The 25,263-nt window shown below is 41.8% G+C and overlaps 1 protein-coding gene across 1 annotated transcript in view; it reads left to right on the top strand.

Annotated features, from left to right (window-relative positions):
• padi2 (peptidyl arginine deiminase, type II) overlaps positions 1-25,263 on the top strand; it is a 49,773-nt gene that overhangs the window by 6,221 nt on the left and 18,289 nt on the right. The window contains exons 3-10 of the mRNA XM_059951643.1: positions 3,077-3,186; positions 4,130-4,310; positions 10,887-10,959; positions 13,134-13,195; positions 14,789-14,900; positions 19,540-19,668; positions 20,372-20,529; positions 24,772-24,875. Coding sequence (XP_059807626.1) covers positions 3,095-3,186; positions 4,130-4,310; positions 10,887-10,959; positions 13,134-13,195; positions 14,789-14,900; positions 19,540-19,668; positions 20,372-20,529; positions 24,772-24,875 — 911 coding nt within the window. The 5' untranslated portion in view covers positions 3,077-3,094. The remainder of the gene's footprint in view (positions 1-3,076; positions 3,187-4,129; positions 4,311-10,886; positions 10,960-13,133; positions 13,196-14,788; positions 14,901-19,539; positions 19,669-20,371; positions 20,530-24,771; positions 24,876-25,263) is intronic.

Raw genomic sequence — 25,263 nt, 5'->3', positions numbered from 1 at the left:
AGGACACTATAACTCTGTTAGAGAAGCTGGCGCACGGAGGACATAAAGTATCCAAAAAGAAACCGCAATTTTGCACGCAGCAAGTGGAATACTTAGGCAGGGTAATATCCAAGGGAGTGAAGGCGATAGCACCAGATCAGATTGAGACAATAACTAAGGCCCCAAAACCCCAGACTGTAGGGCAGATGATGACGTTTTTGGGAATGGCAGGGTACAGCTCAGATTGGATAGGAGAATATGCTGAGATTGTGGCACCTTTGAGAAAGATAATGAAAGAAGCAGGACATACAAATTTGAAGAACGGCTTACAGTGGAATGGAGAGGCGGAGATAGCTTTCAATACTACTAAGCAGGAATTGCAGTCAGCACCAGCTTTAGCTTTGCCCGACTATGAGAAGGTTTTTCATTTGTATGTATCCAACCGACAGGAGGGTTAACAGTGGTTAACAGTGGTTCTAACACAAGAGACAGGCACAGGAAAAGCAAAGCAGCCGATAGCATACTACAGTACGAGACTAGATGAGGTGGCTCAGGGGTATCCACCCTGTTATCAGGGATTGGCGGCGCTGTACTATGCCTATGGAAAGGCATCATCTGTAACCCTGGGCTATCCTGTGACTCTGTACACACACCACAAAGTAGCAGAATTGCTGGAAAGAGGGAAATTTGTGCTGACACCAGCCAGGATAGCAGCGTATCAGATGCTATTGACATTTCCAGACATAACTATACAGAGATGCACTACCAGTAATATAGCCGATTTTGTCCCTTTGGACTATGAAGGAGAACCCCATGATTGTGTAGGGAAGACGATGGCATTTCCCAAATTGAGAGCAGATTTACGGTCAGAACCACTAGAGGATGCAGATAAAAAGGTTCTGTTCGTAGATGGCTCTTGTTATAGGGATTATGATGGAAACCATGCAGGGTTCTCAGTAGTGCAGCAGGATCAGTCGAGCTATAAGATTATTAGGATGGAGTCCTGTCCCCAACCATGTTCCGCCCAGCTAGTGGAAATCAAAGCCCTGACAGCTGCGTGTGAAATGATGGAAGGTGAGAAAGTAGACATCTATACTGATTCGGCATATGCTCATGGGGCATATGCTTGGGCCATTTGTTTGGGGCAGTGTGGAAACAGAGAGGTTTTTAAAAAAGTAGTGGAGATCCCATACAACATTGTCAGCAAATTCTAGACTTAATAAAAGCCATAATGAAACCTAAAGCATTGGCTATAGTAAAATGCCAGGCACAAAAAGGGAAATGATGTAATAACAAAGGGAAATCAAGCTGCGGACGAGGCAGCCAGAAAAGCGTCTGGGTGTACATCAGCTGTTATTGCCCCCCAGGTAAGCCTAGAGGTAGACCTAATTGAAATACAAGGTAAGGCAACTTCGGCAGAACAGACAATGTGGAGACGAAGGGGGGCCAAGCAGAACCCGGAAGGCTTGTGGAGCACGGAAGACGGTTTGTTGGTAACACCCACCCCTCTACTGATGATTCTGATTTCAGAAGTGCATGGGATTGACCATTGTGCAAGGGGGGAAGTGATAAAGAAAATAAAGAAGGATGGTTTTTGGTCACCTTATTTACAGGCTTCAGTGGACTTTGTCTTGTCACAGTGCGAGGTATGTGCACAGAATGCAGGGTCCGGACATCAGTTTTTTGACTGGTTAGAAAGTAGACTCGGAGGATGGGGAGCATGGCTGACTAAAATGGCAATAACTGTCAGTATTGTATTGTTGAGCTGTGCGCTTGTGCTGTGCTGTTCTCCTTGTCTCAAATCTCTTGTAGTGCGTGCTGCAACCAAACAATTTCCGATGCTCGTGGCAATTACTGAAACAAGCTTAGTGGAGAAAGAAACACCGAAAATGTATCGTTACAGCCTACAACACCTGCAGAATGAACAAGAACAAAACGACAGTGTGGGAGTAGATAGTAAGGGCTTCTGATTTTTTTCCCGTCTCAGGTACAAAGGGACAGGTTTTTGGCTCAGTGGCCCAGGGTAACAGGGAGAGAATACTTTGAGGTCTTGGCGCAGAAAATTACAGTTTAACCCGAGATTTGGGAATAAGTGCTTGAGTTTATTGGGGCTTTTGTGTGCAGACTCTTAGGCTTTTCTCTGTGTGAGACCCTCTGGGTCTCAAAGGGGGGATATATTGGAGTATAACAGTTGCAACTTGCTAATTGCTAGAGAATGAAATATTAAGAATGTAGAAGACAATGGTGTGTTAATGAAAGGTAGCTAAGTAGAACATGATTAAGTCATGAAATCCTAATAATGTAGAAGACAATGGTGTATTAATAAGAGGAAGCTAAGAGATGTAAATTATGTAATCTGAGTTTGCTATTTGCTATGCATTTACCCAATTTAGTAGGAGAATGAAATATTAAGAATGTAGAAGACAATGGTGTGTTAATGAGAGGTAGCTAAGAGATGTAGATTAGAACATGATTAAGTCAATGGGTAGAAACAATAGTGGCCGATGTATGTGATACGCAACTATAGACCGATTGGATATGCTAATGCAACTAAACCAGGAGATTGCCATAAAACATGCTATGTCCAAGGATCGGTGGGCAATCGGCGACCAGCTCACTGACTGTCTCAGCTTTGATTTGCAAATTAAAGTTTAACCCTTCTTGAAGAATCTTCTGCGTCTCCGAGTCATTTGTGGGGCACGAGAAACCACGACAAAGTACATCGCCAGTATTAAGGGGAGGAACCGGTTCTCAAGCGAATGCTCCACTGAGCTTGTCCCTGGATTCAATACTGAATGTAACAGCAGAGCAGGTGGTCAGATGAGTTGGCATCTGACTGTTCCATAGGTCCACACAGCAGGTTGCAAGTGCTGAAGTTCAGGATGTGGTAAAGGGCTCTTGCTCCCTATTGAACCAACAACAGGAGTGCAATGTTTGAACGTAAGGAGCTTTCCGGAACGTTCATCTTCTTTAGGAAGATTAACTGTTTTGCTCTTCATAGGATTTCCAACAGAGAAAGAATGGTTACTCCTGTGACCAGAATAATTTTTATGGACAAGCTCTAGAGTGTGCCAATACCCTCTGTCTTGTATTTCAGAACACTGCAGAATTCACCATGTCCAAGCAAAGAACGGTGTACGTGGAGTGTGGGAAACCTACCCAAGTACTTTATGTCATTGGAACTGTAATTAATGTTGATATTTACAAGTAAGTCACCAATCTTATTGTAAAATTCACCTGGCCATCTTTTCTTGTGACAGAGTCTAGAATAGCATTTTAGGAGTCTGATCTTGGTGATCACTGGAAATGAACCAACATCAGTGTCCCTCTCCTAGGCCAATGTCCCCAGCTATGAATTTACACTGTGTAAGCTCAGGTTGTAAACTCATATCCTTATGTTGAGAGATCAACTTTGGTTCAAACTGGAATCAATACAGAATGTAACTCAATTAATTCTCGGCAATGACATGCCTTTCCAATGAAGTAATTAGACAGTGACTAAAAAGGGAATATACATGAGTTAGCAAGCTACATCCAGTGTCAAAACTGTGGCATCAGCTTTTCACCATAAGCTCTAGTAAATTAGATGAAGGAACCAAATCTCAGAGAGAAACAAAAATCTATGTGGAGGTGGTAGCAGGACGTTACAGAAACAATGAGCCAGCGATAACCTAACATTTTCTTAATTGAAATTGCTGAGAGTGGAAGCAGATTCAATTATCCTCAGTTAAATGAGCACAAAAAGCAAGGCCACAGTGAAATAGTTGAGGACTTTGGATAGCCCTGCAGAGAACTGATGTGGACTTGATCGTTTGAATACTTTCTTCCTATTCTTCCTTTTATGAATCACTCTATGAATTTTAGGATTCTGTAACTGTGAGCAATTATTAATAATGTCTAGGAATACAGTTTAATGCTATTTTTCCATGTGCAGAATTTGCTACAATTGAGGCTCAATATATTTGAAGACATGTCTTTGGTTATGAACTTGGACTTTTTTAAATTATGGGCTATATTTGTTAGGAATTGGATTAAGCCTGCTTGAGACAATACATTGCATATCACTTACAGCCACTGCAACAAGCTGTTTTAGGTTTCATATATGTATGAAGCAACAAATGAATTTGACAAACACTTGCTCTTGCTCCAGGCCATCTCCTCCGTTATGTCAGACCTTTGAAGTCACCTCAAGTCCTGGTGTTGTTTGTTCCATCTCAGATCGAAAGAATTCAAATATTGCTGCTCTATCTGCAAATCGCTGGACTCTCAGTAAAGAGATCTTTCTTCAGATCAGGGTGGACCAAGTAAGCCATACTCCCAACGATAAAAAGGTAATATTGTAGTGCCACTGCTTAGTGTCTTATTAATAATATGGTACTTCGTAAAGCAGAATTACATTTAAATTGAATCTTTTTGTGAAATATAAAAATTACTAGTGGGAAAAAAACATATACCAAGAAAGGCTATAATGGGAAACATAATAGGCATCTTTGATGGAAAACAGGTGGCAAACGTGTCCAGAGAAAATGGAAAGAAAGAAAAGCTTAACAAAGTGCTTTGTTTATAAAGGGCAAGTCATTTGCAAATCTCTCCACTCTCCAATGTACTAGAACACCCATCCCACATCGTTCCCGCTTTCTGACAAGAACAGAGCAAGGCAGCAAGATAGACTTGGTGCTGTTAACATCTGAAATCATTAAAGGTGTAACAAAAGAACTGGAATATTGATGAAACACGGAAAGCCTGGGTGCGGGAAAGAACTAAAACAGCTAATTTTTAGGAAACTAGCAGATTAGTATCTCAGCTTCACAACCTACAGACTCACTTTCAAGGATTCTACAACTCAGTTATTATTTATTTATAGTGTGGCGACCCACTTCCTAGTGCACTCGTACCGGCTCACAAATAGCCAGCGTGCAGGCACAAAGGCCAGGTCCGCAACAAAAGGAAAAAGCTTGCGGGGGTTTGTGAGTACGTGTCCCTTGGAGCATCCGCGCCCAGGGAGGGCGGGATGAGGGAGGCTTTAAAGCAAGGCTGTGAAGTTCGAATAAAATCATCTTTAATTGCAGTTTACCAACTCCGTGTCGTTATTGCGTGTAGCACACCGCTACAATAGTATGTTTTCGCTATTTGAACATTGGTTGTCAGTCTCTGTTTTCATAAATTCTATTGTACTTCTTTATTTTCTTGTAAATGCCTCAACCTTTGTGCCTCAATGACTCGGTGTCAGGACTTCATGCTCTGGCCCTTGGTCGGGTCGCCCATGCCAAACAGGTCAAAGGGTAGAGTGCAGACTAAGGGCGGCCCACTAGATTTGAGGTTTCAGCTCAGGGCAAATAACCCTGACTAATAACACAAAATTGTTAGAGAAAAAAGCAATGAAGAATCCTTCTACATCTGAGTGCAACAGTATTCCTGAGTCTCCACCCAGGAACGACTGAGTAGTGAAAACCGAGAGGAAGCTACTGATGACGAAGGAAGCCCTGAATACCGCCAGAGATGGTCCTTCATCACTGCCCTAAATGTCAGAAGTGTATCAGACAACGTAAGCCTGTAAGAAAATGTATCAAAGGTGACATATGTGGTGACATGTATGTACTTTGATAATAAATTTACTTTGAATTTAGTAAGAAAAACCAAAAGCAATTTAAATCTGAGGAGTAGGAGAGTGACCTTTGAAAAGATTTTTAGCTGAAATCTATAAGTGGCGGAACAGGCTGAGAAAACTTGTGTGAATCTGTGCTTTTTTAAAAAAAACAATGAAGTTAAGATGTAGAAAAAGCAAAAATTGCTGAAAATATGCTTTAGCAATGGATGCAACTGTACAGAGAGAAATGTGTTTCAGGTTAATTACCTTTTATCATCTGCAGTTTTCTTTTCAAACCTATGACGTACTTTAATTTATTTTTTTATTGAAGTTCATCAAACAAACATTTCCATAAGATGGATTTCAGATATGACGTACTTTAAAACACTGATTCAGCCGGTATAGCCTCCTGTATTTCAGTGAGGCCCAATGTAGATTGAGAGACCACTTTGCTGAGCACTTTCAATCTGTCCATCAGAAACAGTGGGATCTCCCAGTGGTCAGCCATTTTAATTTCACTTCCCATTCCCTTCCTATATGTCCATCGATGACCTCTTCCACTGTCATGATGAGGCCACACTTAGCTTGGAGGAACAAGACATTGTAATCTGTTTGGGTAGCCTCCAACCTAATGGCATGAACGTTGATTTCTCAACTTCCAGTCATGCTACCCCCCCCCCCCAACCACCTTCACCATTCCCCATCTCCTTGTCCCTCTCATGTAATCTCCTTGCCTGCCCATCGCCTCCCTCTGCTGCTCCTCCCCCAAACTCCCCCCTTTTTCCTTTCTTCCATGGCCTTCTGTCTCTTTCACCAATCAACATCCTAGCTCTTTGCTTCATCCCTTCAAGTTTCACCTACTGCCTGGTGTTTCCCTCTCTCCTCCTACTACCTTTCAAATCTACTCCTCAGCTTTTCTCCCCCCCCCCCCCCCCCATTCCTGCTGAAAGATTTCGGCACGAAACATTGACTGTGCTTTTTTCTCTAGATGCTGTCTGGCCTGCTGAGTTCCTCCAGCATTTTGTGTGTGTGGCTTGGATTTCCAGTGTGTGCTGATTTTTTCATGCTTGTGATTTAGTCACATCTAGGTTATGGGTCCATTTCTGCACGCCACACTTTAGAGAAAACAGGGAACACATTCTAAGATGAAAGCAATAGAAAGATGCAGAAGAGATTTATTAGAATGATTTGATGCAAATAAAGGACTTGTGTTACATGGATAGGCTGGAGAAGCTGAGGTTGTTTTCCTTTTAAAAAGAAGGCAATCTGATAGAGAAACAACACAGACAAAATGCTGGAGGAACTCAGCCGGTCAGGCAACAGCTATGGAAGTGAATAGATAGTCAAAATCTGATAGAGAAATTACGGTCGGAATATCAAAAACCAGAGGGCCCAGAAGAATTGCAAAAAGTAATATGGAAAAGCTTTTATTAGGCAGCAAAGGGTCGGGGGACTAAGGAAGAAAGAATCATTATTAGTATTCAAAATATTTCATTGATTAGCTCAGTGCTTTACAGGGAAAATATTGCAGTGATCAACATAAGAGATTCTGCAGATACTGCAAATCGAGAAAACTGCACACACAATGCTGCAGGAACTTAGCAGGTCAGGCAACATCTCAGAATCCAGTTTAATGTAACTGGTGTACAGTATGTTGACCATTCATTAACAGAAGTAGGTTAGGAAACTCAACACACAACTCGTAATCAATCGAAGCTTGTGCTTTATTGTCTGGACAAACAACAAAGTAGCTATGTTGACCCCAGGGCAACAACTTAGAGCATGAATTCTACTGACTCCTACTCGGACCACTTCCCCAATTTATAACACCAAAATAGAGGTGTGACATGCCACATCAATCAGATTACAGCCAAAGCAAACAAAATGCTGGGTATCCTGCAAAGAAACCTCCACTCGTAGTAAATCCGTCAAGGTCATGCCATACGAGACACTTGTCCGTCCAAGGCTTGATATTGCGCGGCCATATGGGATCCCCATCAAGCTAACAATAAGAAGTCCATCGAAAAAAATCCAACGCCGTGCTGCTCACTTTGTGCTAAACGATTACAGCAGGAAATCCAGTGCCACCAACGTGCTCCGTAACCTTCAATGGGAACCACTTGAAAACCGACGTACTGAACTACGATTAATCTCCATTTTCAAAGAAGTTCACAACATCGCTCCATCAAACATCCAAATTCATCACAGGGTCAGTTCAACTCGACAGCAAACTGGACCTTACACACTGGAAACCCCTTCATTCAACAAGATTTGCTACCAGTACTCCCTCTACCCTAGATCAACAGGAGAGTGGAATCTTCTGCCACCAGACCTGCGCAGTATTCCTGACATTAACATTTTTAAAGATAGACTCGATCAAATCAATTTAGGGGATCTAGTCAAAAAAATTCACTTTATAGTTTAACTGTCACGCCGTTCACACCGACTGCGCGTTATAACAGCCGTCTGGCAGTGCTTGCGCAGTACCAAGCAGAAGCAGAAGAGGATCTTTGTTGGCCTGATGATTTCTTCTCCCAGTCCCTGGCGTGGGGGTTCTCCCTTGTGATGCTGGCTCTCTGGAGAGAGCTATTGCTCCTAACTCTTATAGTGTTCCTCATTGGTTTAACTGATGTATCTCCACCTCAGTGACTCAAGGTTATTTGACCTACCTGGCTCACATTCTTACTGCCTCTGGTCCAGAGCTACAACCAGAATTGTTCTATGGCTCCAGCCCCCCCAAACCTTGCGCCTTTGTTCCTTTCAACTCTAACTGGTTCAGACCAATGGGACAAGGCGACCCAGTCATGGAGTCTAACGAGATGACAGAGTGCTTTTCTAATTTGCATAATAAATAGCTACTCGTCTGAGAATGGTTAGGTCAGCAGCTGAAACTCCTTGTGTCCACATTCAACTGCTCTGATTGGATTATCACAGAACAAGAACCAATTCAGAGTTCACAAAATGGGGGGTTGTGATTTGGCTACATGGACAAACTCACAAAATAGCCATCTCCATCTCCTTCAGGCACTTGGCAAGAACAAAGGTTTGTCTACTTCCACTGTACTTGACCCATTCGAGTTTGACATTTTCCTTCATTTTAATTCTGCCATGGCTGACAAAGTAATGAAATTTGTTGTTTTGTGAGAGGAGTACCATGTAGTACCTAATAAAAACTATAATTTACATATATATATATATGTAGTGCAAAAAGAGAGCAAAAATAAATTGGTGAGATAGTGTACCTGGAATCGTGGTCTATTCAGAAATCTGATGTTGGAGGGGAAGAAGCTGCTCCTGAAACGTTGAGTGTGTGTCTTCAGGCTCCTGTAGCTCCTCCCTGATGGTGGCCATAAGATGATGTCCTAAGTGATGGGTGTTCTTGATGATGGATGCTACCTTTTTGAAGTATCAGCTTTTGAGGATGTCCTGGATGCTGGGGAAACGAGTGCCCATGATAGAGATGGATGAGTTTACAACTTTCTGCAGTTTTCCTGATCCTGTGCAGTGGCCCTCCGCAACTGGTCAGAATGCTCTCCTGCAGAAATTTGCGAGAGTCTTTGGTGACCTACCAAATTTCCTCGTGTCTGAGCACGCCGTCGTCTTACTGGATAAGTAGCCCATTGTCTCCACTTATCCCATTATCCACACTTCCAAAGCAGTTTACATGATCTGTACTTTTGAGTTCTCAGATCATACCCCCTGTTCGATCATGGTAACAAAAGCATTACTTTAAAATACTCTCTGCATGTAATTTCCTTCCTATTTAAATGTCTCTTTAAAATATAATATTTTGACTCTTTGTCTCTTTAAAATATATTACTAATCATCGGTATTAGTTTTAGCTTTCAAAGGGAAAACTGTCAAAGCTTCAGCTTCTCTGTCCTCTCTACAGGCACCACAACCCGTTAAGTATTTGCCCCTTTGCTCATCTTGAGCACCCTTGCTGTCCATTTAAAGCCATTTTATGTCTTATCTCCCAGTTCTCCTCCCTTGACGGATTCAAACCCCACTGCAGGCACTCTCGGTGAGATCTGTCCCATGTTCTGATTGCGTAGATTTGGCATGTCTCCAAAAACACTGACAAACTTCTACGGAGGCACAGAGGTGTGTAGCCTGGTTTGGAAACACCATTGCCCATGAACAGAAACGTCTACAGAAGATTATGGGTATAGTCCAGTCCATCGCAAGCAAAGCCCTTCCCACCATTGATCATATTGATGTGGAGTGCTTCCAGAAGACACCAATGTTTGTCATCAGAGACCCCCGTCCCTCCCGCCACCATCCAGGCCAATCAGAACTCTTTCCCATTAACTCCCCCACATTCCACCAGTCATACAGAAACGAGGGGCAATTTACCTAACGACCCAATTGCAGAAGGAAGTCAGAACACCCAGGGGAATTTCACGTATTAAGTGTAAAATTGACACAGGAGATCAGAATTGAACCTGGGTCGCTGAAGCTCTTCAGCTGCGGCACCATCTCACCCTCTTGTACCCTTTTATCTACATCTGTTCCCAGTTAAATAACTCCTGATTTTGAAATTATTTAACTTATTCCTGCTCCCCTCTGCAGACTCTCCTATTCCCTCATTTCCTCCCAGTCCCCTCCAGCCCTACAGCCCTCCAAGATGTCTTCACTCCTTCCTTTCGCCCGATTGGGGGTCTTGCTTTTGGACAGCGAGGCTCCAAACTCCAGAGTTTCCTCCCTAAATTTCTTTGCCTTTCTAGCTTCTCCCCACTTCAAAATTCTTTCCAAAAGCCGCCCTTTTTTCTGCTTTGGTTCATTTTCCTTAGCATCTCCTAGTTCAGCAGATGTCAAATTGTGTTTGATGGTTTGGAAATACACTTTTAATTAGAAATTAATAAAATGCTCTGAGTGGCTGTTTCTGCTGTGAATTTTCTTATTTGACCTTCCAAAGTATAGAATGAATCACACTATTTACTGACTTGCAAGTGATTCTTTAGGTCGCCCTTCAAAAGTTTAGTGACTTTGAGAGCAAATGTGGAAAAATTAAAATGTACTATAGAAATTATGTTCCTTCTATTGTCATAGTAAAATTTTCACATCAAATCTTAGTGCTCAATAACTTCATCCTTCATTTCTGCTACAGTTGTTAAGATTAACCAGAGATGGAGTGGTCTATAATTTAATGACTTCCACCTTTCTCCAAGTGAGTTGAGTAGAAACAAACCTGGAGGAGGATGTGCATTGTGTGACTGATTGAAGATCCCTGTTTTGCATCACTACCGAAAATTAGAAAGACCCAACCTATTCCCAACCCCAACATTGTCATTAACTCTTTACTGCACTCTTCCTCCAGGTTACGGTTATGTTCTACAAAGATGATTTGGCAAAGCCCTTTGATCAGATGATCCTTGAGCTCACGGCGATCAGTAAGTTATTGCCACTCGGATGAAACATGTCCAGATATTTCATCTGTTTTCATGTCAATGGTAAATGAATTATGCTTGACTTTGTTACTGGGGACATCCTCACCTCCTAGAGTCATCAATTTCATCCCATTGCTATCCATGTTCTTAGTCAAATGTCTTGTAAATGTTGATATCACACTTGTCTCAACTACTGACTTATTCCACATACACATCACCTCAAGTTCCCCTTTTAAATCTGTGACCTCTCACTTTAAACCTCTGCCCTCTAGTTTTTAACTTCCCACCTCTGGGAAAATGATGATGTGCCTTCACACAGATTGCCCCTGATGATTTTCTGTATCTCTGTAAGGTCACTCCTCTACCTTCAATGTTCCAAGAAAGAAAATCTGAGTCTGCTCAACCTTCTCAATAACTCAGCAACCCCAAATCTTATCTGCACTCTTTCCAATGCTGTCTTTCCTGTTTTTAAAAGATGCCTCTACTTTTTGTAAACTTAAAGGGCCAAATAGCCTCCTACATGCTGAGGAAAATAAAAAAAAAGATCAGTCATGTCTGTTGGAGGCAAGTGAGACTTGGATGCCATTTCTCTTACACACAAGAGTTGCTGTCAAACTTCACAAAACATGTAATGATCTAACTAGCACGGATACAGTAACACAAGTCTGGTCCAGATGTTTAAGGCACATGGGATACAAGATAAGCTAGCTAATTGATGATAGGTAGTTGTGGAAGGGTGCTTTTCTGATTGGATGTCTGTGACCAGTTGTTGTTTATGATATTACCAACTTGACAGACAGACAGACATACTTTATTGATCCCGAGGGAAATTGGGTTTTGTTACAGTCGCACCAACCAAGAATAGTGTAGAAATATAGCAATATAAAACCATAAATAATTAAATAATAAGTTAATCATGCCAAGTGGAAATAAGTCCAGGACTTATTGGCTCAGTGTGTCTGACACTCCAAGGGAGGAGCTGTAAAGTTTGATGGCCACAGGCAGGAATGATTTCCTATGACGCTCAGTGTTACATCTCGGTGGAATGAGTCTCTGGCTGAATGTACTCCTGTGCCTAACCAGTACATTATGGAGTGGATGGGAGACATTGCCCAAGATGGCATGCAACTTGGACAGCATCCTCTTTTCAGAACATTGGAGTTGTGCTTAGTAAGTTTGTAGATGACCCAAAAGTTGGTAGTGTCCAAGGCTACAGCAGAATATAAATCAGATGGAAATGGGTCACTTGCAATTGGAATTCAATTCCATCAAGAACGAGGTGGTGTACTTTGGGAAGTCAAAAGGAGACAGGAGATGTGCAAGAAATGGAGGGCACCAAGGAATGTTGATGAGCAGAGGGACTTTGGCATTCAAGCCCATAGTTGACTAAAAGTGGTAACACAGGTAGATAGGATGGTGAAGAATGCACCAGGCATGCTTGTCTCCTTAAGCTGACACACAGAATATAGAAGTTGGGATGTTGTATTACAACTTTACAAAAACACTATTTGGACCACACTTAGAGCATTTAGCTCTGGTCATCACACTATAGGAGGGATATGGCTTTGCTGGACAGTCAGGAGGAGGTCCATTATGACGGTGCTGGTTCAGAGGACTTCAGTTCTAGTAAGAGATTGGATAAACTTGGTTTGCTTTCTCTGGAGCAAAGGAGGACAAGGTGTGACCTGATAGAGGCATAGAAAAGATTAAGACACATAGACGGGTATAGAGTCACAATCTTCTTCCTGTGGCAGGGGTATCAGAAACAGGAGGGCACAGGGTTAAGGTGAGACTGGTTGATTGTTTGATATCTGGAACTCACTCCTAGAGGAGGTGGTGGTGTAAAATGCAATAATTATGAGTCGGGCTCTTTATAAAAGGATATAAACCTACTGCAGGCAAATAGGATTGATATAGGTGGGATAAAGGGTCAATTTCTGTGCTGCAGAGTTCTTGGACTCTACAAGTTACTCTATTTTATACCCTGGGCATCCTGGTCATGACCTGTCTGCGGCATTTTTACAGGTAAGCATTCACAATGAAATCTGGTCACAGGGAATGCTGATGGTGAAATTGATGTGGTGGCCATGCAAATGTATGAACAATATTACATCAGGGTGATAATCTTCCTTCCTTTTTCCATGCCACTTGGTTGATCTCTTACCTTTCACTTACAGTTGTGTCATTGGATGTGGATGCAGATCGTGATGGTATCGTTGAGAAGAATAATCCCAATAAGGTGATTAAAAATAGAAACTTAATTTATGTTTTGTTCTGCATGTACCACAGCTCTGAGGGGCCGAAGGGTGCGGGGTAGCCCCCTCCTTTGTGAGAATCGCAAGATCACTATTGATTTGGGTCAGGAGACCCAGGAAATGAGAGAGAGACGTGCGGAATGTCTTGTTCTCCCCGGCGATATAAAGCTACGGGGAACAGCCATAGTCTCTTGGAGACGAACTTGTGTATTGCAATACTGTGCTACGTGGAAGCCCTCAGGCAAAGTGGGCTGGTTGAGGGAGGGATTGCCTCACCCCAACCTGATTGACATCTGAGACCCTGTGAGTCAGGATAAAACAGGGTCTGTGGGAACAGCCCCTTCAGACGCACCAGAAGAAACACTAGCGATCCCATAATAGCGGAAGCCGGTGGGGAGGCCACGTGCGTTCGGTTCTATTTGCCCCAGAATCGGTGCCCTTACCACGGAAAAACAGCTTTTAGCTAACAACGGGGAAACCAACTCCCAACGACTCGAAGGATTGACATCATAAAAGGACTGGGGCAAGTTTTAAACCCGTCTTTCTCTCAAACCAAAATGCTGCAGCTTGAACGAACTAACAGTAACTGTTATACTTCCATCGGACAATATATTATCCCCTAGACAACGATAGAGCTATTTCTTATTGATTATTGTTATACCCGCACATTTAGATTTAGTATTGACTATACTATCTGTATGTTTGCATTGATATTATTTTGTGTATTTTTATCAATAAATACTGATAAAATAGTACCATCAGACTTCAATGGACCTCTATCTTTACTGGTAAATGACCCAGTTACGGGGTTCGTAACAGTTTTAATACACTTCTGAGGTGAATTTTTCCACTTTTTTCTTGACCAAGATATTCATATTGTAGGATGTTGGTTTCACTGTCAAGGGCGGTATTTAATATCTTTCCCTTAATGTCAATAAATGCCGAATTCCCAGTATTTGTTTCATGTCAGTTTTTCATTATTGGCAGTTTAATTTTTTTTCTAATTATCTTTTAAATTACTGCTCCTACCTAACACATTCAACGACTTTCTCCTCCACAATGGGATTTCTGAACAGCCCATGAACGCTATTTTGGTTTTCTTTGCCACTGTTTATCTACGTTGTAATTTATTCAGATTCACACCAAAACAGACAGTGAAATGTTTGTGCTAACCATCACAACCTAGGATATACTGGGAGCAGCTCGTAAGTGTTGGCACACATTCCAACACCAGTATAACATACCCAATAATAAATGTCCATATCCAACAGTCTTGATGAAGGGTCTCGGCCAGAAACATCGACGATGTACTCTCTTTTTCCAAAGATGCTGCCCGGCCTGCTGAGTTCCTCCAGCATTTTGTGTGTACTGCTTTGGATCTCCAGCATCTACAGATTTTCTTGTGTTTGCATTAGTCAATTTTGTGTCTTTGCACTGCACTGCATTACAAACAAACGTTGCATCATATAAGTCAGTGGTAATAAATATGATTCTGAATCTTGGTGGTTAATTTTGATACACCAAGAAGCTACATGTGCTCATACAAGTATAATTTAAATATTTTTTTTCTTTGCCAGGGTTCCTGGAAGTGGGGTTCCAAAGGACACGGAGCCATTCTTCTTGTGAACTGTGACCAGGAGGAGACCAGTGGAACTGACAACTCTGATGACAAAGTTGCTGTATTTGAAGGTGAGAAGCTATACAGATCATCATGGATGAAGTATTGCTGGCTGAGTCAGCATGTGGTTACTTGATGCAAGTTATATCTCTATGGAAATGTTCAGAAAATTTGACATGTAACAATCATAACTCGATCATTTCTTCTGGAAGGTGATTAAAAACACGGCAACTAAAGTCTTGAATGAGTACCACTCACTTGATAACATTTGTCAAACTATTCAATCCATGGCAGAATCTTACAGTACCCCAAATCTCATAATGTCTTTGCTTTGCACATTATCCCCTTGTGTGACATTATCAAAGGCAGTTGGAGAATCTAGATACAACACATTCACTGGTTGTCTCTTATCTTTCCAGATAGGTCCTGCAATTTCCTGTTGATTTGTCAAAGATGATTTTCCTTTCATAAATACACATTAACGTTGCTTAATTCCTTTGATATTTTCTGAATGTCAGTCCTTTCATACCTTATAATAGTTGCTAGTATCCTCCTGACTGTGCTAACCAGTATGTAGTTTCCAGTTTTCTTTTTCTTTCCATTTTTTAAAAAAAGTGGGGCTATTTTGTCACTTTCCAATCAGCAGCTAACAATCTAGAATCTTTAGAATTTGGGCCAATGATAACCCAGCTATCTGATGGCTCTTTTGGTACTCTAGAATACATACTCACGGGATACTTTATTAGGTATGGGGAGTGGGACCTGTTGTGGCCTTCTGCTGCCGTAGTCCATCCACTCCACTTGTTGGAGAAGTTCCTCTGCAAACCAAGGTTGTAACGTATGGTCATTTGAGTTACTGTCGCCTTCCTGTCACCTTGAACCAATCTGGCCATCCTCCTCTGACCTCTTCATTAACAAGGCATTTTTGCCCACAGAACCATCACTCACGTGATGTTTTTTCTTCTGTTTTTTGCACCATTCTCTGTTCCACTGTTATGTGTGAAAATCCCAAAGTGTCAACAGTTTCTGAGGTACACAAACCAACTCATCTGCCGTCAACAATCTTTATCACACTTACTCACATTTTCTCCCCATTCTGATGTTTGGTCTGCAAAGACCTTTTGTCCATGTCTTCATGCTTTTGTGTATTGAGCTGCTGTCAGGATTGGCTGATTTGACATTTGCTTTCAGGAAGTGTACTGTGTCTACCAAATAAAGTAGCCTCTGTGTGTAGATCATTGGGCCTTGGGGTTTTATCAGCTTTCAGTCATGTTAAGTTGCCAAACATTTTTTTTAACTGATTTCCTTTTAATTCCTCATTTTCATTAGAATTTTTGTTTCCTAGCATTTCCGAGGAAATTTTGTTTCCTCTTCCGAGAAACAGGACTGAAGCATTTATCTAATTGCTCTGTCAATACCTTTACCCATTAAGATTTTCCCATTTATAATAATTATTTTTACTAATCTTAGTCCTATTTTTACAGTGTAGCATCCTTAATGTCTGCTTTTACGTTCCACACATGTTTACACTCATGTTCCATTTCTTCTCTTAATCTTTTATTTTTCGTGAATTCTAAATTACACCCAATTCTCAATATTTTTTACCGCAAGAATCAAAATGAAGATTTTTAAGCTGAGGTACAGTTCAAGAGATTCTCAGTGTAGGTTGGGTGTAATGTATGTAGGAGATTTGGATGGACAGACTATTTTAGGAGAAGCCCTGGATGGTGTTTCAGCAGCATGTGAGCACGGGAAGTGACTTGATGACTGAAGTGGAGTTTCCAGTTGACTGATATTCGACTTGTGGATGGAAACTCAGCTACTCTGCAAACAGTTGTGTCATTCAGTGTTGGCTCTAGGAATGTGAACTCACCTGGCTCAGGGCAGCACAGAGGTCTAGCTGTTCGCGCGTCGCTTTGAAAATGCCAGCTAGCCATCAGCTATTGGGGTTCGATTCCTGCCGTTGTCGGCACGAGGTTTGTAGGCTCTCCCCGCCACTGCATGGGTTTCCTCCACGTTGTACGATTAGTGTTAGTGAGTTGTGAGCATGTAATGTTGGTGACATAGACATGGCCACACTTGTGGGCTGCCCACCATAATCCCCGCTGATTTGATTTGATGCAAATGATGTGTTTCACTGTAAGTTTCAACGTACATGTGACAAATAAAACTAATCTTCAAAATCTTTAGAATGGGAGAAGAGGTTCATTACTCCCATATTTAGTTCCAATATATTACTGCCCATTCAGTTTTGGCTGCTGGATAAACAGTATGAATAATCAGAAATGATGAGAGGCTTGAGAGTTTGAGAAGTAATTGCGGTAACGATTATCAGCATTTATGGGCAATCTGATATTGTATCTTTCAAGGATATCATTTCATTTGGCGGGATATATGTACAGCATATGGTTGAATGACAATAAACTTGAACATAGAACATAGAAATTTACAGCACATTACAGGCCCTTCGGCCCACAATGTTGTGCTAACCATGTAACCTACTCTAGAGACTGCCTAGAATTTCCCTACCGCATAGCCCTCTATTTTTCTAAGCTCCTTGTATCTATCTAAGAGGCTCTTAAATTGGTTGTTAACCAGAAGGAGTAGCAGACCGCATGACCCCATCTACATCGGTGGTGAGCAGGTGGAACAGGTCAAAAGCTTTAAGTACCTTGGGGTGAATATCACAAATGACCTGACTTGGTCCAAACAAGCAGAGTCCACTGCCAAGAAGGCCCACCAGCACCTTTACTCCCTGAGAAAGCTGAAGAAATTTGGCCTGTCCCCTAAAACCCTCACTAATTTTTATAGATGCACCATAGAAAGCATTCTTCTAGGGTGCGTCACAACCTGGTATGGAAGTTGTCCTGTCCAATACTGGAAGAAGCTGCAGAAAATTGTGAACATAGCCCAGCACATCACACAAACCAATCTTCCGTCCTTGGACTCACTTTACACCACACGCTGTCGGAGCAGTGCTGACAGGATAATCAAGGACATGACCCACCCAGCCAACACACTTTTTGTCCCAGTTCCCTTTGGGAGAAGGTTCAGGAGCTTGAAGATTCATAGGGCCAGATTTGGGAACAGCTTCTTTCCAACTGTGATAAGACTGCTGAACAGATCCTGACCCGGAACTGGGCCGTACCTTCCAAATATCCGGACCTGACTTGCACTACCTTACTTTCCCTTTTCTATTTTCTAATTATGATTTATAATTTAAATTTTTATTATATTTGTACTTCAGGGAGCACGAAGCGCAGAATCAAATATCACTGTGTTGATTGTACACTCTAGTATCAATTGTTTGGTGACAATAAAGTAAAGTAAAAGATCTTATTGTATCCACCGGCAGTGCATTCCCTGCATCCACCATCTGTGTGAAAAACCTACCCCTGACATCCCCTTTGTTCCTATTTCCAAGCACCTTAAAACTATTCTCCTTCTATTCTCCTTCGTGTTAGCCATTTCAACCCTGGGAAAAAGCCTCTGGCTATCCATACGATCAGTGCTCCTTATCATTTTATACACCTCTATTAGGTCACCTGTCATCCTCCAAGTCCCCAAGACCTCATGTCCCCAGTAAACATCGCTCCAAGGAGAAAAGGCTCAACCTATTCTCATAAGGCATGCTCTCCAATCCAGGTAACATCCTTGTAAATCTCTCTGTAGTATCTATATCCTTCCTGTAGTGAGGTGACCAGAACTGAACACAGTACTCCAAGTGGGGTTTGATCAAGGTCTTATATAGATATAATATTACCTCACAGCTTTTGAACTCAATCCCACAGTTGATGAAAACCAACACACCATATGCCTTCTTAACAACACTGTCGACCTGCTCAGCAGCTTTGAGTGTCCTATCAATATAGATCTCAAGATCTCTCAGATCCTCCATACTGCCAAGTCTTACCATTGATATTATATTCTGTCTTCAAATTTGGACCTCCCAAAATGAACCATTTCACACTTATCTGGGCTGAACTCCATCTGCCACTTCTCAGCCCAGTTCTACATCCTACTGATGTCCCACTGTAACCTCTGACAATCCTCCAGACTATCCACAACACCCCCAATCTTTGTGTCATCAGCAAACTTACTAACCCACCCTTCTACTTCTTCATCCAGGTCATTTATAAAAATCACAAAGAGGAGGGATCCCAGAACAGATAACTGTGGCACACCACTGGTCACCGACCTCCATGCAGAATACAAATAATCTACAACCACCCTTTGCCTTCTTGTGGGCTAGCCAATTCTGGATTCACAAAGCAAGATCTCCTTGGATCCCATGTTTCTTTACTTTCTGAATGAGATTTGCATGGGGAACCTTGCCAAATGCCTTACTGAAATCCATATACACTACATCCACTGCTCTACCTTCATCAATGTGTTTTGTTACATCCTCAAAGAATTCATTCAGGCTTGTAAGGCACGACCTTCCCTTGACAAAGCCCTGCTGACTATCCCTAACTTGTATAAGGAGAATGTGTGAAGAGAGATTATAGCAAGTGCTTATTTTTTTTTCTCTTTAAAGGGATGAAATTAAATGAGAACAGTCTCATACAGATGGATAGTGAATGAGAGGAAATGGAATATGCAAGTGTATAACAGTTACAGTGACAATAATTCACCAGCAAGTTTACATTATCAATGACAGTACTCTGCAGCCTGAAATGGTCTAACAAATGAGAGATTTCTTTCTTTCAGACTTGGCAGACATGTCACATATGATTCTAAGAACCGAAGGACCAAACAGTTTGCCAGCTGGGTACAAACTGAAACTGTCCATTTCACCTCCTGATGAAGAGAAAGTGCAGATCTTCCGCCATGATATGAGTGAGTGCGTTTGACTGACATTCTGCGCAAGGAGCTTCTTTCCACGAACGCCCTGCATTGTTTGTATCACAGTTTCCAGCTTTTAAACCCCAAATTCCGCATCTAATGCCTACTTCTCAATTTGCTTCATTTTCTGCTTGGTTGTCACTCTAGTTCTAATAGTTTTTCACTATTTGTTTAGACTTCTCTCATTTATAAAATAGCAAACCTATTCACAGCAAAACGTATTGAACTTCAGGTCAATGCTCAGTGTGATCCACTTCCAGTTTTTTTAAAAGTTCAGCATGTCATTTGTAGGAGCCATGTATCTGTTCCTGATCTGCATTGTATTCTGTGTTTCACATTTATTATGGTAACTGGTCACATGAGTGGAGGGGGTGGTAAAAGCAAAGGGAGTAAGTTAAGTATTCATGCTTTGTTCTGGGCAGATTGGGACCAAAGGACGTTGTATCTTTCGCTGACCGCTCAATTATGCTTAACTTAGACTGAGTACGTTTATGTTTCATCGCTTCTAGATTGTATGTTTGTTAATTGCTAATAAAGGATCGAATACACATCGTTAACTTTGGAACAATCATTTTTGGAGCTGACGATGTGTCACATAAGTCTAACAAATCCATGGCGTTGCCAGTAGCAGCTGATGTTTCGGTTGAAATTGGCTGTTATGCCATTTGATTGTTCTGTTTATTTCTTCTTATTACAGCAAAAATGACGAGAGTGTTGGGTAGAATGGAGATGGCAACTGATGTGGAATTTACAAAAGGGAACAACGACATTCATTTCTTTGCTGAAGGGCTCGTGTTTCCAAATGCTAAGATTACTAAATTGGTGACCATCCACCTTGACTTGCTGCAAAAAGTGGTAACATTTTGACCTTCAAAATATGTTCTGTGACCGGTGCAAATGATGCAGTGTTGGGTTCAGGCTGTTGAATCACTGTAGCTGCCCTGAATCTTAAGGGGGCATCTGGCACACTGGATTTTGTAGCCTAGAGTGTAGAATGTAAGTGTCATGACATTATATATTAACCAAATACTGGCTAGGCAACACTTGGAATTCTATGTGCAGATCTGGTCGCTACATTTTAGGAAGATACGTTGTACTTTGTAGAGGAGATTCACCATGGTTATTTATTGCTGGGATTGGAGGACCCACAGGAAAATGAATCTCAGGATTATATATGGAGACATAAATGTAACCATCTAACAATTACAGCACAGAAACAGGCCATCTCGGCCCTTCTAGTCCGTGTGGAACACTTACTCTAGTCCCACCAACCTGCACTCAGCCCATAACCCTCCATTCCTTTCCTGTCCATATACCTATCCAATTTTTTTTTAAATGACAAAATCGAACCTGCCTCTACCACTTCTACTGGAAGCTCGTTCCACACAGCTACCACTCTCTGAGTAAAGAACTTACCCCTTGTGTTACCCCTAAACTTTTGCCCCTTAACTTTCAACTCATGTCCTCTTGCTTGATTCTCCCCTACTCTCAATGGAAAAAGCCTATCCACGTCAACTCGATTTATTTTAAATAATTTTAAATACCTCTGTCAAGTCCCCCCTCAATCTTCTACACTCCAAATAAAGAGATACTACACAGTAACAGGCCCTTTTGGCCCACACAGGACCAACAAGTCTTTTCCTGTCCATGATATGTGTCTGTTTGTGTCTTACTAACAAGTCAAGTTGCTTTTTATTGTCATTTCAACCATAAACTGCTGGTACAGTACACAGTAAAAATGAAATTACGTTCCTCCAGGACCCTGGTGCTACATGAAACAACACAAAACTACACTAGACTATGTGAGACAGCACAAGGTTACACTAGACTACATAAAACAACATAAAAACTACACTAGACTACAGACCGCACAGGACTACATAAAGTGCACAAAACAGTGCAGGGCAGTACAATAATTAATAAACAAGACGATAGGCACAGTAGAGGACAAATTTCAATATAATAATAAATGATGTCAGTCTGGACTCTGAGTATTGAGGAGTCTGATGGCTTGGGGGAAGAAACTATTGCACAGTCTGGTAGTGAGAGCCCAAATGCTTCGGTACCTTTTGCCAGATGGCAGGAGGGAGAAGAGTTCCCTGATGTTAATTATGTAAGGTCAAAAATACATTAAAAAACACCATGGGTAGATAGGGTTGAAAAGAAAATTTTGACATGTTAAACTTCATAAAACAGAAGTATTGACTACAGGAGTGGTGATGTTCTGTTCAAGATGTAGGAGACATTGGTGAGGCCTCATTTGGAGTATTGAGCATTCTATTCCTCCACCTACAGGATAGATAACAATAAAATTGAAAGAATACAGAGAAAATTTACAATATTGTTGCCGGGACTTGAGGATCCGAGTTATAGGGAAAGGTTTAATAGGTTAGGAGTTTATTCCCTAGAATGTAGGAGAATGAGGGGAGATTTGATAGAGCTGTACAAAATTACAAGAGGTGTACAGAAGGTGAACACCAGTAGGTTCTTTTCATTGATGTTAGGTAATAGACAATAGACGGTAGGTGCAGGAGTAGGCCATTTGGCCCTTCTAGCCAGCACCGCCATTCACTGTGATCATGGCTGATCATACACAATCAGTACCCCGTTCCTGCCCTCTCCCCATATCCCTTGATCTTGCTATCTATAAGAGCTCTATCTAACTCTCTCTTGAATGCATCCAGAGACTTGGCCTCCACTGCCTTCTGCGGCAGAGCATTCCACATATCCACCACTCTCTGCGTGAAAAAGTTTTTCCGCATCTCAGTTCTAAATGCCCTACCCCTTATTCTTTAACTGTGGCCTCTAGTTCTGGACTCACCCATCAGCAGGAATGTGCTTCCTGCCTCCAGCGTGTCCAATCCCTTAATAATCTCATATGTCTGAATCAAATCCCCTCCCATCCTTCTAAATTCCAGTGTATACAAGCCCAGTCACTCCAATCTTTCAACATATGACAGTCCTGTCATTCCAGTAATTAACCTTGTGAACCTACGCTGCACTCCCTCAATAGCAAGAATGTCCTTCCTCAAATTTGGAGACCAAAACTGCACACAATACTCCCGGTGGGGTCTCACCAGGGCCCTGTACAGCTGCAGAAGACCTCTTTACTCCTGTACTCAATTCCTCTTGTTATAAAGGCCAGCATGCCATTAGCTTTCTTCACTGCCTGCTGTACCTGCATGCTTGCTTTCATTGACTGATGTACAAGAACACCTAGATCTTGTTGTGCTTCCCCTTTTCCTAACTTGACTCCATTTAGATAGTAATCTGCCTTCCTGTTCTTGCCACCAAAGTGGATAACCTCACATTTATCTACATTAAACTGCATCTGCCATACATTTGCCCACTCACCCAACCTGTCCAAGTCACCCTGCATTCTCATAACATCCTCCTGACATTTCACTCTGCCACCCAACCTTGTGTCATCAGCAAATTTGCTAATGTTACTTTTAATCCCTTCATCTAAATCATTAATGTATATTGTAAACAGCTGCGGTCCCAGCACCGAACCTTGCGGTACCCCACTGGTCACAGCCTGCCATTCCGAAAGGGACCCGTTAATTGCTACTCTTTGTTTCCTGTCAGCCAGCCAATTTTCAATCCATGTCAGTACTCTGCCCCCAATACCATGTGTCCTAATTTTGCCCACTAATCTCCTATGTGGGACTTTATCAAAAGCTTTCTGGAAGTCCAGGTACACTACATCCATTGGCTCTCCCTTGTCCATTTTCATAGTTACATCCTAAAAAAACTCCATAAGATTAGTCAAGCATGATTTTCCCTTCATAAATCCATGCTGACTGGGACTGATCCTTCTACTGCTATCCAAATGTGTCGTAATTTCATCTTTTATAATTGACTCCAGCATCTTTCCCACCACCGACGTCAGGCTAACCGGTCTATAATTCCTTGTTTTCTCTCTCCCTCCTTTCTTGAAAAGTGAGACAACATTAGCCACCCTCCAGTCACCAGGAACTGTTCCTGAAGACTAGAACAGGAGGTCACGTGTTAGGGGTGACGGGTGAAATGTTTATGGTGAACATGAAGGGGAACATCTTCACGCAGAGGGTGGTGAGCATGTGGAATGATCTGCCAGTGGAAGTGGTGGATGTGGGTTCAATTTCAACATTTAAGAGAAGCTTAGATTTTCATGGATGGGAGGGGTGATAAAGGGTTATGGTCTGGCTGCAGGTGATTGAGACTAGGCTGAATAATATTTTGTCATGGAGTGGATGGGCTGAAGGGCTGTAGTGCTCTATTACCAGATGTACCTTTTGTATCGTTTAGTCTTCCTACAAAATATTTTTCTTGCATTTCATCCATGGCCACATTTGATAAGCAAACTATTTAGTGACATTAGCATGTTCTCTTCCTTTCAAATTTATTCAAAGTCAGTGGCCTGAGTTCCATTGGCAGAATGCAACAAGCTGACATTTCTGTATCAATATTCAATTGTACAACTTTGTGCATCTTACTTCCTCTATCTATATCAGAACTGCAATTACTGCTGGAAATCATCAGCTTTGGTCATCCCATTAGTGAAGCCTGACACTGTCCATTCCCAACAGCCTTGAATTTTTCAGCTTTGTGTTATTACTCTCTTACTCCCACTATTGATCCATAGTGTTGGTGCGTGGCCTAGTGGATAAGGCATCAGTCTAGTGATCTGAAGGTCACTGGTTCGAGCCTCAGCTGAGGCAGCATGTTTGTGTCCTTGAGCAAGGCACTGAACAACACATTGCTCTGCGACGTCACCGGTGCCAAGCTGCTTGGGTCCTAGTGCCCTTCCCTTGGACAACATTGGTGGCATGGAGAGGGGAAGGCTTGCAGCATGGGCAACTGGCGGTCTCCCATACAACCCTGCCCAGGCCTGCGCCCTGGAAACCTTCCAATGTGCAAATCCATGGTCTTGCGAGACTAACGTATGTCTATAAAGATCCATTGATCCTAATTGATCCAATTGCCAATCCTGGGCTCACCCCTTGAAAGGCAGTGATTCTAGATTTAATGGCAAAGCTACAGAATTTAATGTTGATAATGAAGTATCAATAAAACTGTTTCAATAATTACCTAACACTATATCCTTCTCTTCAGCATTACAAAGACATTCCCATTTTCACTGAACAAGTCGTATTTTGTTTGGCTCCATGGATTATGACTCCTAATACTCTGTGTCCTGCAGAAGTATTTGTGTGCAGGTAGGAGCATGTTCCTTAATCAATTTTCCTAGCACTGTACTTACTTCACCTAGCCATCCAACTACTCAGGCTGGCTGTGTTAACCACACAGGGATCACTTAATCACAAAAATCTACAGCAACAGCAGAAATCTAATCATTCTGCCTTGTAAATATGCTTTTTGTTGGCTGATTTTATGATGTCTTCTGGCTGTTTTGAAGTCTGTAACTGAATGACTCTGCAAGATTTAGACTAGAGTTAGAATGAATATACAGGAAAGAAACTAGCTGTCTGGTATTTTTAATCAAAAATGCTAAACAGTTTTTAAAATCAAAAATACTGGTTTAGTCTGTCCCATTGGAGGAAGTATATGCTTAGCTAACTCCCACGTACAATTAATAATTATTTT

Source organism: Hypanus sabinus, chromosome 27 (assembly GCF_030144855.1).
Source record: "Hypanus sabinus isolate sHypSab1 chromosome 27, sHypSab1.hap1, whole genome shotgun sequence".
NCBI lineage: Eukaryota > Metazoa > Chordata > Chondrichthyes > Myliobatiformes > Dasyatidae > Hypanus > Hypanus sabinus.
Note: the sequence above shows the minus strand (reverse complement) of the source record. Positions and strands in the feature narration are given on the sequence as shown.